Genomic DNA, 13,267 nt, shown 5'->3' on the forward strand with positions numbered 1-13,267 from the left:
TCTTAAAGTCATACCCCTTTGTCATTGAGTGCAAAATAACACACAAGCTCAGAGCCCCGACTGGGTCTTGCTGACTCGGCTCACAGGCAAGTTACCAGTGCTGCAAAGGCAGAACGGCAGCCAGTTCTCACTGTTCTATTTATACTAACAAAAGCACTGTAAAGAATCCAATCAAATACTACAGACTTCAAATGTCATGGTTCGTACAAATTTTCACCTTTTCTTTTAACATTATTGTGTCGTGCTCTTTGTTTTCCAGATACGACAGTCTATATCCCCTCGTTTGATGGCACATCTTACTTGGAGCTCCAGCCTCTTGCATCCCTTCTCCAGCTGTCTCTACCTGCTGCTGTCAAGGACACCACCGTTATTTTCAAACTGACAGTGAAAGCAAGATCCGCGCAGGGCACCATCCTTTACAGTGAGTAAAGTCTCTTCCCGTTGAAAGTGTTTAAAAGGCACCGCAGTGCTATGAACACAAGCTGACGATAAAGGCTCGGAAAATCTTCACATCTATACTTCTATGCTCATTGTGGTCTTATTTGTTCTTTGCCTCATGCGTACCCATCCTTCTGTTTGTATAAGGGAATGTTTTTTTTTGTTTGTTTGTTTGTTTTTTTTACCTTCAATTCTCAGTGCTTTAAATTATGTTTTTTATGGCAAACATGTTGCTGCTGTGCAGTGTGATTGTCATTGTCTGAAAAATGGACGCACTATAGATTATAAATTGGAAGCTTTTGAAAAGGGTCCAGCTATATTGGACTAAATCTTCTCTCTACCACATTAAAATACAAAAAAGAAAAAAAGAAATTGTGACTGCCAATATGAGTTTCACCCAACCTATTGAAAAGGTCCAAGCTGTTCCTTTCAATAAATAAATGATCAAGGTCTTTGTGTAATTATTGACAGGCTGGATACGCTCCAGCCAGTAAAGGTCACCGTGGAAGACACAATTGACACGTGAACATTTGCAATGTCAGGATGCAGAGAAACGTAAACGACAACTTCATCATTTAGGGAAATGTTCGATACATCTATGATGTCAGGAACTGGCTAGCTCACCTAAGCATAAAGGTTGGTTCTTTCCAAAAATAAAAACTGCACTTACATGCACCTCTAAATGGAGGGCTGGCAATCATGCTGGGAAGCTTTTGTTTGTTTGTTTGTTTGTTTTTTGGTGAAGCACAGTAGATCAAAACCAAGTCCAGCTGTTTCCAGTATTAGTCTTAGCTTAGCGAGCTGACAGCTGGCTGTAGCTTTATACTCAGTGCTCTCTTCTCTCAATCCTTGAGAAGAATACAAATAATTTCACAGAAATTTGTGATTTATAATATCTGATAGTATCTGTGCTCTATTACAGTTTTTTAAATGTCCCCTCGAACAAACTCTGAATAGTTGGGGGGGGGGGGGGGGGGGGGGGGGGGTATAATTCCAGCATGACTACAGTTGAAAATTTTATAAAACAATATATAAATATATGTTGATATAATATATATATTGATAAAAACAAAACTGTACTCTCAAGCATCGTTCTTATGTAAGCACAGCAAAAGAGACAGGCTAGTCTGCACTATGTTATGATACCGTCTAGACATGATATGAATAAGGAACATTTTCTTAGCTTTCCCTCTTATAACTGCAGTGCTTAGTGTCAAAATTTACCACTCTTATTACTGCTCCTAATCGCCACTGTTTTTGGCTCAGTAATGATGTTGCAATGACACAAAAGACACAAAAAAGAGTGGCAGTGAAAAACAATCTGTTCATGAGCGCGAGCAAGCAACGATGCTTGGCAGCACTAATTTGACCATAGAAAGGGCAAAAAAAAACAAAAAAAAAACGAAGAATAAATCAAGAGTTTTTACTAATTTTATCTCTGCGACAAAAGTAATTGCCATTGGTGCTGAAATATAATCTGAAGTCTAAATACGATGTATCACACCAACATGAACTGTCACCTATAAGAAAACTGATGGCTGACAGTGGGAGCTGACCCGTTACATCAGCCGTGAGCTCTACATTGTACATGTGGCTCCTGTCAGCTCTTTTGTTCCCACACCTGCACACAAACAAAAACACGCACACACTTGCCTTTGTTACTGAAGGATAATTGGATAGGTAGGCCAGGCAGACTCTGAGTAGACCCTCCTAACAATAGAGCATTGTTTTGTGAGGAGAGGAGTCAGTAGATTTGTGGTTTGTTTTTTTAGAGGCTGAGGAAGCTGAGCCATGAGGACCTGGTTCTATTTATCCAGCTTTATATGTTTTAGTTCAAAGGATGTATGCATGTATTAAAAAGCCAGCCAGCTTACGGGTAAAGGAACTGCTTGAATGCCTTGAGCAGCAGGTCTTCTAAGGGTCCAAAAATATATCAGACTGGGTCTGGATGGACAGCTATTGCAGGTCCTTGCTCTAAAAGAAGAAAAAACCGCAAGCCGCTTTGAGCTTGTGAAACTATTGGTGTCTCCGTGTGACACCTCAGCAGCCACCATTCATTGTGCAGTGATCACAGATGATTCAGTCTGCACAGCACTGGCAACACAGACATCACAACATTCATTATTCTGGTGCAACCAAGGTCAACCCCCTTAACTGCGACGCCGTCTGAAGGTTTTTGTCCTCTCGTTTGCATTTGTAAAGCTATAGCGCATCGTACTACACCACAGGGTTCACACCCACTTCCTTTCCTTTGATCAAAATTAGGATTTTCTGGCTCCAGTAGCTGACAATAAGTCTGGTGGTGAGCAGTAAGTTCAAATCCAGGTAAAAAACGTCCCCTCAGAAGCATGTGATGTTCGAGTGTTCAAGTTCATTTGAAAAATTGAAGCACAATATTTTTTCTAATCACTGATGTTCGTACAAAGTGAATTTTTTAACATGAAGTAGTTCTGTGAAGAAGTTTATTTAGTTTCTTTTTCTATATGACATAATAGTTTGTGATATGTTTTTCAGAGTTTTTTACCATAAAACAGTCTCGGGTTCCGTGGAGTAGATATAGCTGGACCACTGTTTCACTGAAGACCTAATTCTTTGTTAAGGCCGTGTTAATCAGCCAGCTCTCAGACTCTGTTAGTGCTTTTTAGAAAGTTGGTGTGCTTCAAAGGTCAACTAAGTCCAAAATATACACACACTGTGGCCAATTAAAGGAAAAACCAACATAAAGTGTCTTCGTAAGTAGGGAGGGCCAACACGTTCTGCGAGAAATGCTCAGCCCATTGAATGTCCAAGTCTCTGAACTCCACAGGAGGCATGAAAGCCATTCTGCCAAAAGAATGCTGGTGATCATGGCAGGAAGTGCAGTCTGGCCCAGTGGCCCAAAAACCCCTTCATTGGTGTTGAGCTAGATTGAGACCTGGCGAGAGTGAAGGTCAGAGCCTGTGATTCACTTTTCATCAGTGACTCCTTGTGCTCTATAAATGGGCACGGTGTCATTGGAGAGACCACTCCGATGGATAGAAACGTTTCATCATAGGATGGAACTACTTTGTATTGATTTGCAGTGACCCATTGCATAAGTGGGCTTAGTGGACCTGCACCGTACCATACCAGGATAATGCCCTCCACGACGAAACATGGCCACCAGATTCCTCTCACTGGAAAGGTCACGCATTTGGATTTATGGCATGTTTTAGCCCCACATGCACTCGCATGAAAACGGTCAGAGGTGACTTATCTCACGTGTCGCTCCACATCTTCCATCTTTCAAACGTGCTTTCTTTGATGTATGGGGTTTGCTATATCATCCCTTTTATATCATTGCACTTGATGTAATTGTTGACAGTCCTCACAGTCAGATCCTGCCACATTCATCAGCGTGCCATTGGCCCCAATGACCTTGTTTACTGATGTCCTCCCTAAAGATCTAAACGCAGATGTCACTTTTGTCATTGTTATTATTTAAATACTTGCTAATTGCAAAGCTTTTGTGAATCTCCTGCCATCCACAGCTTAACAATGAACTTTTTATAACAGGGGTCGGCAACCCGCGGCTCTTTCATGACTCAGCCATGGCTGCCTGTGGCTTTGAGAAAATAATGTGAATAAATAATGGCTATTCAATTGAAGTAAATTTTATTCCATTTATTTTTTTTCCCCGATGTAAGAGCTATGACTCTGGAGATTTAGATGATCTTGTAATATTCAAATAAAATATTTCTCTTTTTTTTATATATATATATATTTTGTCGATCAAAATATGCGCCACACCTGTTGCTGACCGGCTTGTCCCTTATTTTGAGCACAGGTAAGCTAACCAAGCTAACCATCCCAAAAAAAAAAAAAAAAAAACTTCTGAGGAAAATAGAACATAGTTTTTTTTATTATCAAACTATCTTCATTACCACGGTCACGTAAGTTTTGTGGTTCCAGGTGGGCTTTATTTCGTGGGAATCGCGCCCAATTGGCTTTTTAATGCTCAAGGTTGCCGACTCCTACTGTATAAAGTTTTTTTTTCTCCTTTTGCCATCTTGATACACAATACAAACCAGCTGGACCTGTTCAGTATTTTTATACTTCCACACAGGATGTTAATTGCTTATTTGTACCATGCAGCGAACCATGTGTGAAAGTATCTGCATGATTTTTTTTTTTTTTTTTCCTGGTTTTTCTTTCTAATTTGTTACCATCTGTACATGGTCGACAATGGTCGTACCAATTATAAGATAAACATACAATATGCTGTCTAACAGGAGCTCAATTAGAGTGATCTGAAATATGAAGTTTTCCCGCTTTAATTGATCTGAAGATATGAACAGTCCTCCACTCAAATCCAGCAGTGCAACACCTGTTTGCCTGTTTTGTGTGTTGGTAGCTAGACTATTAACCGTCTGTTGTTGAATCCAGCTGGAATGTTAAGAGGCGTTATCGAGAAATATTTGAGACTCTCCAATGTTGGGTTTGAAAAGAGAGCAGCAGAGTACTTGCACAGCTTTTAGTAAGAAACTCTATACTTGAATTAATTGCGTTTTTAGAAAAGCAGCACATTCCAAGAACAAAAAGTACAGCTGTCAGGTTTGTTTTTCCACTCATGTTTTCCCCGCAGTATGCTCTCCAGTAATTGACTATAACTAGGATACATTTACTATTGTCCTGAACCATGAAAGTCATTTATAAAAATATAAACAATTTTGCTCAGATCATGCACTTTGTTCATTATCAGTATTTTTTATTTTTTTGGCAGCAACCTAAACTTTCTGTGTATTAATGGGCATTTTATGTTGTTCCTTCTGATTAGTTTTGAATAACAAAAATGAAAAGTTGATTTGAATGAAAGTCAAGAAAAAAAAAGAACTGATCAAGGACAAAGGAAAAACATCTGAGTGGAGTTAGCCAGGGGAAATTTACCATGGAAATATTGCCTCAGGTCAGTCATCAGATTTGATGTAGCAAGTCAATTAGACTGCGCCCGACGTCAAGTTAGCAAATCCATTTCACCTCCACCTTGTCATAAGTTGCCACGTATATATCCACTGCCAGCATTTATCAGGCCGTGTTGATCTTAAATCAGTGCTTGTCTAAGCCGAAACAGATTTTCTGTGCATTAGCCTGCAAAATAATGACCACTGTGTCAACTTGATGGTGTCTTCACTCCTAGCAGCTTTCATCAACCTACATAAATAATACAAAATCGGCAGAATTTAAATTCAATTAATTTGGCTTCCCCGTTCTTTGCTCTTAATCATATAAACAACATTTCACTGCTGCAGCATGTGTAAGCCCGAAAGTCTATGAGACTTGTCATGTTGAGAGATGAAGGTTCAGAAAGCATATATAGAGGGCACAGTGCCTTTTATCTGGTAATGCTTCCTGGCTTATAGTGCACCACCTTTTTTCTTTTTTCTTTTTTTCAGATCAGAGGATAGGAACTGAAAAGAAAACCCTCGAGATCAAAAAGACAAAGTTAATCAGAAGAGAACCAAAAGACATGCATTTAGATGCAGGGAATATCTTTGCCAGACATGCTACTTATTCTCTGTTCCCCTTTTTACACCTCTCCCAAAAGCAAACACGTGAGACTCCCCCTAGACTTCGATTGTCAGCTCGAGAAAAGAAATTCAAGGATGTTGGGTGAGAGAGGGAGAGATAAAGAGAGAGGGAGCATTGAGAGGAAACAGGTGACAGGCACTGACAAAAGGACGAACGCTCCGTTAGGCTTGGTGCGGAGTAACAGGGCCATGGGGACAGCAGGGAACAATATCCCCACACAAGAAAAATAGAAAAATAAATGATGGGGCACCATTGACATCTATAGTAAATAATATTTGTCAACAAATGAGTTATGGCTCTAAGAGGAAACAAGCAGCTTGAAAAGGAGACAAAGGCACACTGTTGCATAGGGAAGTTTTTGTGTGGTTTTGGTTGCTGCTGCAGGATTCATTAACTGCCGGGAGTCTCCACTGAATCTGTGGTTTGGTAATAATGTAGACAATTCTTTGCCAAGCATAATTATTGTTTTGCTTCTCATTTATCCACACAAACAGGCTTGATTATTCTTAATTTTTTCCTCTGTGTTTTTTTTTTTTTTTTTTGGTGGTGAACAGGGATTCGATTTTTTCAAGGTATTTGAAAAGGCTGACATAAAGTGTAGGACATTTTTAGTTGCACACTGTCTTTGTGTGCAAGAAATTGTGAATCATAATTGAGAGACACGCTAAATATATGTTGTATTTATTGTATTTTTGGCCACGAGGGCTTCACATCCTCACACTCTCAGTTTTCAATCTTTCCTATTGTTCAAGGTGACTTCTCTTGCTGCTGCTCTTTTCCTGCCAGCATCACAAATGTAAAAATAAAATGTGCAGAGACTGACTCTCTCTCTCCATAATAATTCTTTTCTGGAAATAACAAATCAAATGAAAGTGTTAAATTTGTCATCTTTGCTCATTTACGTTTCTGGTTTTTCAGGACCAACATGACAAATGTATACACAAATGTAACAGTCTCCGACAGTTTAAATATTGTTCCAGGACAACACTATGTTTGTTGCATGTCACATTCTCATCCAAGCTTTGCTGAAAAAGGTCTTGTGATTTTTCACAAACAGTAAAGGATGGCGTCCGGAGTCATTGTCTTTGATGTGTATGTGAATTAGCATGCCCTCATTTCAAGACCCAAACTAAAGATTTGGCTTACAAAAGAAAAGCGTGACAAATTTTCAGTAATCCCACCTTTTATCACCACAAAGCACAGTATGCACCAGGCAAATAATTGGTTTTGTTTTCTGACAAAGAAAGAGTGAAAAGAACAATCCAAGAAGAGGCATGGCTCATAAAAGCATAACAACAAACAATAGAGAAATCACAAATCAAAATAGCGGCGATTATAACAGCAGTAAAAACACACAGTAGGTAGGTCTTCAGCTGTCTTCGGCTTAAACACCTGAGAGAGTTTGTTCCATAGCCCGGGACCTCTGACAGCAAACAACCAGCCCCGTCGTGTTTTCAGCGTTGAGAGGGGTACACCCCAAGGCCCCTCGGGGCCTAGCAGAGGCATACAGGATTATATATCACTGGTGTTCTTGAGCTAGATTACTCAAGGCCCTGTAGGTGGAGCAGGAGCCTCTTGAATTGAATCCTAAATATAATCGGAAGACACAGAATGGGCATCAAAAGTGGAGTCATATGAGAGCCATATGAGATCTGAGCACTGCAGAGTTTAACTATAACCGGATGACAGCGTGTTGGCTCAGGCAGAAAAAATAAGGGAAATATTAAAATAACAAAAACTTCAGTGTGGTCCTGACACATGTATGAAGACATGCTATCCACACATGCTCTGGCCCTCCGCTGATACCACCTTTAAATATCACCTTTGTTATAAACACGTAATAAGACTTGCACATCTCCAGCAGTGTCACTGATAAAGTAGAATTTTGGCTCAAAATGTGTTCGATTCTACAGAATGAGTAAAGTATATGAAGTTCATTCCAGGGGTACTAAAATATGCTTTACAAATATCAAAGACATTGATCTATGCTATATATAGATGTTTACTGCCAGCACATAAAACTGAACACAATAAAAATGCAATTTAAAACAGCAGTAACGAAAACGATACACATCGACACATGGGAAATGGAAACTTTTGTGTGTGTGATTTTTAATCGCTCAAGCATTATATTTAATGCACTGTTAGAGAAATCCAGCAGGTGAAAGCATAAAAAAGAAGAAACCTAAAAACCCAAAAAACAGCTTTGTCAGCTTCTGTCCCAGATAACCTGAGAGTCCTGATGGCCTTTTAATGGCACGCATGTCAGCAGTGTACTGTGGAGGGGGGCCACGCAGGGTTTGCAGTCCCCACAGTTACATTTCATAATCAGGTCTAAAATTGCCTGGAAGCCAGTGCAGGGATATCACTGTGAACAGATTTTAAATAAGCTGAAGTCAGTCCAGTGTCATTACAGGTAGAACAAAAAAAGAAATAAAAATAATCATAGAAATGAGTACTGGAACGTGCTTTGTTTTTGTTTTTGTTTCTTTTGCATTTGTGTGTTTCCCTATTATTAGAATTTCAATAATAAACCTTTTTAGTAGTAGTGAAAACGCGACCCAGCTTTAGGAATGACAGCCAGGTATCTGGCTTTTGGTATTTCAGCAGAAAGATAAGTTGGATTCAGTTCAGTTCCACTAAGGGCAGAAATTAGATGAGGATTTGTATCTTTCAGCGCAATTAACAGGAGTCTTTGTTAAGTTGTTCAACCGCAGTAACATATTGGACAACTATGTTCACATCTCAAAGGGGCTGCAAGGTGCACAAATAGGTATTGAGAGGAAAACTGGGATAAAAAACAGCGTGTCTCTGGACGGGGTGACCTGTTGGCAGGGCGCCAAGAATTGATCCCTTGAGAAATTCACATACAGTGTCAACCTTTACAGACATGTAATTACTGAATGACACGGGGGGAACTGCCTTTTTAAGTGGCATGTAAATGGTGCAGGGAAATAGCATTTCGTGCAACTCTGCCTTCAGTGAATAAGACTGTGGCCCTACTGAAACTGCTTGTCAGGGGGTAAGAGTCATGCTCCTCTGCCGAAAAAGGATGATGAAACGGTGGATTATCTGAGCAAGATATTCCTCCTGTGGTCAATTTGGCAGGAGTGCTTGGCAACATGGCACTCTTAAGTGCATCCCTGTTGAGTGTTATGATAGCAAAGACCTCCAAGTCAGCTTAGGAAATGCATTATCAGGGTGCAGCATATTAAGCTAAGCATGGACTCCCTCCGACAATGAGATGGGGATTTTCTGGAAGCCCCTCCTGCCCTGAAGGAATTGTTCAGAGCTTTCGTATCAGTTGCTGCACAGCTGCGAAACAACAAGCTCAACTTGTGCATCAGTTTCTTCTGGCGTCCAAATCCTCCACCCATTCCTCTACTTCATGAGAGATGGTGTGCATGCCAAGTCTGGTCTAAGACCGTCTCTGCTGCCTGCACACCTCTGTCCATGTCCAAGGCCAGTCAGCTACGCTGGCCCAATTTCTGACAGCCCTGGCTGAAGTATCATTGTGACAGTGAAATGCAAGGGGTCAAGCTTGTTTGTGTTGCTCCTTCACCGTGAGCTCCCTATGGAATTGTGGCCACTTGTCTCTCCCTTTCTAATTCAGCTGAAATGTGCCTTGTTGAAAACAGGGCAACATTTTAGGTCTCTCTAACAGGGTGACATTCCTGTGCTGTCCTCTGCCCTGCAACCATGTCTTCCCTGACACTGGCACAAGAATGGCAGACTCGCTCTCTATCTCTGTCTCCCTCAAAAGAGCTGCATTTTCGTGCTGTCTCCCTCTGCTCATGTTTTCTCAGACAGCGGTGTGGGAGCTGGTGTGTACTCTCTCCACCTCCCTCATGAAGACCCTAGTAGCTTCTGTGGGAGGATTAATTCTGCCTCTGTCACTCCCCCTCTGCAAAGGCTCAATTGCAAGAGCTTGCGTGCTAGGCTGGCGGAGCAACCCATTGTGATATAATGTGCTGGAGTCTGGGAAGTAGCCTTTGAATATAATGTTCCTGTTTCAGAAACAGAAACTGCAGACTGAGGTCGTACTCCGTGTGGTGTCCAGGCCTGTACAGCTAGTTTTTTGTTTTGTTTTTTTTTTTTTGGGGGGGGGGGTTAATCGGACACATTCTTGCATGCATTGCAGTAGCTAAGCCCAAAGGTTTGAAGGTTGCTGGTGGCAGTACTGGAAGTTGGAAAGGGTCTCTAACCCACAGCAAGGAATTTAAATCTGTTGCTCAAGCTTCTCTGATTATCGATCTATGCTCTCTGGTGGCTTCTCAAAATCTCACCGTTTACGTTGTATGTGCTTGCTGGCATGGTATTCACATAGTGATGTAAACTAGGCACCTGCTGAACTCCCATTTAGACGGAGCCATACAAACGCCATGTAAAGGCATTTTTTGGTAGGCAGGAAACCTCCCAGTGTCATGTGGTTATTGATCTGAGTTACTGACATTTAACAGACTCTACTGGCCGAGTATTTCAAGGTTCCTCTGAGTATCCTGAGGATTAAGCCTGAACTACTGTCATAAATACTGCAGCTGACATAATGTACTGGCCGCGGTAATACAGAAAAAGAGACTCTTAACTAATGAAATTTTCTATTACAGCTCAGGAGCAGAAGTTTGGCGATCAGTTCCTTCACGTGTTCCTGCAAGACGGAGCTCCTGTTGCTCAGATCGGGTGCGGTGGCAGCCATGTCTTGAGTGCAGCTGCAGACCAGATCATCAACAATAACAGATGGATTCCAATCACAATCCGGTAAGATCTCCTTGTTTCCTCTTTATCCCCTAATATTCTGCTGCTTCCATCATTACCTCAGAAACATCATTTTTTCAAAAAAAAAATATTCAATATGATTTATATATAGATTTATGACCTGAGATTTTAGGAAGGGAAAAAAGCCAAGAGGGAAATCTTTGGTACAGATTGGGACAGTGTTAATTCCACCATAATGGCTGAATCCTACACATAATTATTCTTTCCTCTAGAATAATCCAGTCACCAAATCCATAAAAGTAATTCCTGTGAAACATGAAAGTAATCCCGTTTAAAGAAAGAACACAAGCAAAACAGGTAAAATGACGAAAATTCTAATTTCCTTCTCTTCGTTTTCCAAAATAAGGACGAACCAAAGTGGATGTATGGCAAAGCAGCCCCATTTCTTTGATTATGTCCAATGTGTTTTCGACACAAGGTCACAAGTCAGGGTTCCTCTCATCAATCCTGTGACAGCATGCTGTCCGGTAGCTGTCCACAGCCAAGCTGATCAGAGAATTGATTCTACGGTAATACAGAATTGCAATGAAAGCTCACTCTGTCAGACAAATCCCGACTTTAATGCTCAGGATGGATTTCTGTGCACATCAGCAAATGTGCAGGGCCCGACGTGTCAGAATGTCAGAGTCACATAAACAAAGAACACTGTCCAGTGTACTGGCAGTCTGGGTTTTTGGCATGATGACTCCTAACAGCTGGGTGTCTTCTTCAGAAAATGCAGTGGACACTACAATCATCAATTTGTCTGACAGTTTTTACACCTCAATAAATCATCGTCTGTAGAATGAGTTTTAATAGCAGGGCATACATGATCATGTTCATCAAACAGACATAAACAAATGTACACTCTTTTTCTTAAGGACAATTCAGTGTGTTGGTAAAATTTGTCATCTTAGCAAATGGCTGTCAAGTGTTTTCTTGGCTGGGATGCTATAAACTTGACATTGCCCAGCAGCCCAGACCTAAACCCTCCGCACCTGAAATCCCCCGTGATTTTCTTTACTTATTCAGAGTTTGTTCTGGCCCAGTGTGTTCTTATATGGTTCCTAAGAACAAACTTCGGTGTCATAGCAATGCCACTGCATGCGCGGATCATTAAAGTTAAATTTTGTGAAGTGAAATGCAAACCATAAAATTCACTGCAACTTTTGCATAACTTAAAAATAGCATCACAAGTCTGATTATTATTTCTAAACTATTTTGAATCTTGAGTTGGCATTGAAAAGATCAGATAATAAGCACCGAAAACATATGTTATGCAAAATGCAGAGTAAAAAGAACCAGCTTGACAAAAGCGGATCGGTAGGTTGGATGCGAGTCGATCATAACATAATTCAGAACATAAAATAATCCAGTAAGTAAAAGCATTTATGTTTTGCCCAAAAAAGTCTGGTTCACAGTGCATGAACCGCACGACAATAACAAAGCTGCAATCAGATGGTTGTAGCTTAGTGAGCTAACAATGTAATAATCAAAAGCAATCGCGCCAACTTTCCCAGCTTGTCACTAGATTTAGTAATTGAATATTTCAGGCTCCTCGCTGGATCAAATTGTTGCTTAAAAGCCACACGCAACAAATGCAGCCCCCTTTCTGCGGATTATCAGGGAAAACAGTCAACTCCTCAGTATTTGAAAATAGATTTGATGACAAATGTTGAACCTGATCCAAACAAATTTTGCATTTGCACTATTTTCTCATCTCATCCGAATAGATTGATCACAATGCCTCCCCATGCACAGCTGATCTTCTCTTTCCAAAGTGCGCACGCAGGCTTAAAACTCAGGCACAGTGAGGCAGAGGGAGCCCGATGGGAGAAACGGGAGGGGGGGCCCTTCTGCTGAGCTCTGCCTCTATTTATTCCTGATCGCTTCAGCAATTTTATTCATATTCAAATGAGCATGTGACATCATGAAGTCGTGTTTGAATGGTGATTACTTTCCTCGGATGGAAGTTGGCAGCACTGAATACAGCGGCCGCGCCTTGCTGCCGTCAGCATCTATGCCTAGCAGGGCAGTGGTGGTATTTAACTGTAAATAATCCCAGCACCGTTGACCAAACAGGGGAAAATCCAAATTACCTGATGTGACTGAAACATCACCTTCTGCCCAAGCCCTGCGTTGCGCACACAACTTTGCTTTCATAAAAACAGGTCACCGCTGTCACGTAATACATGTTTTTAAGCTGCTCATTTCCCGCTTTGCAGTATTGCCTTTGCAAAGAGATGTTATGACATCTCCATTCAACTTGCGCTACCATACTATAAGAAAAAATGTCACCCATCTGTCTTGATGCTTATTCATGCTGGGTCTTTGTGTGCCGTCTTTATAATGACATAATTGCTGTGACGAGTTGTGATGAGGATGATTACCAAACAACCCATTCAGCAAAGTGGATGGTTTGTTTCACTGACATTAAAAGCCCTTCACTGGGTGGGCACACAGATGTTACTGCTCCTCAAATGTCTTCTGTCTAATTGCTTTCACCGCAGTCTAAAAAGAAAAGTTG

General features: G+C 40.9%; 1 protein-coding gene across 1 annotated transcript in view; it reads left to right on the top strand.

The window, feature by feature from the left end:
- The window catches only part of eys (eyes shut homolog), a 133,916-nt gene that overhangs the window by 86,236 nt on the left and 34,413 nt on the right, over positions 1-13,267 (top strand). Inside the window, exons 38-39 of the mRNA XM_029521794.1 lie at positions 260-421; positions 10,593-10,743. Coding sequence (XP_029377654.1) covers positions 260-421; positions 10,593-10,743 — 313 coding nt within the window. The remainder of the gene's footprint in view (positions 1-259; positions 422-10,592; positions 10,744-13,267) is intronic.

Source organism: Echeneis naucrates, chromosome 15 (assembly GCF_900963305.1).
Source record: "Echeneis naucrates chromosome 15, fEcheNa1.1, whole genome shotgun sequence".
Lineage (NCBI taxonomy): Eukaryota > Metazoa > Chordata > Actinopteri > Carangiformes > Echeneidae > Echeneis > Echeneis naucrates.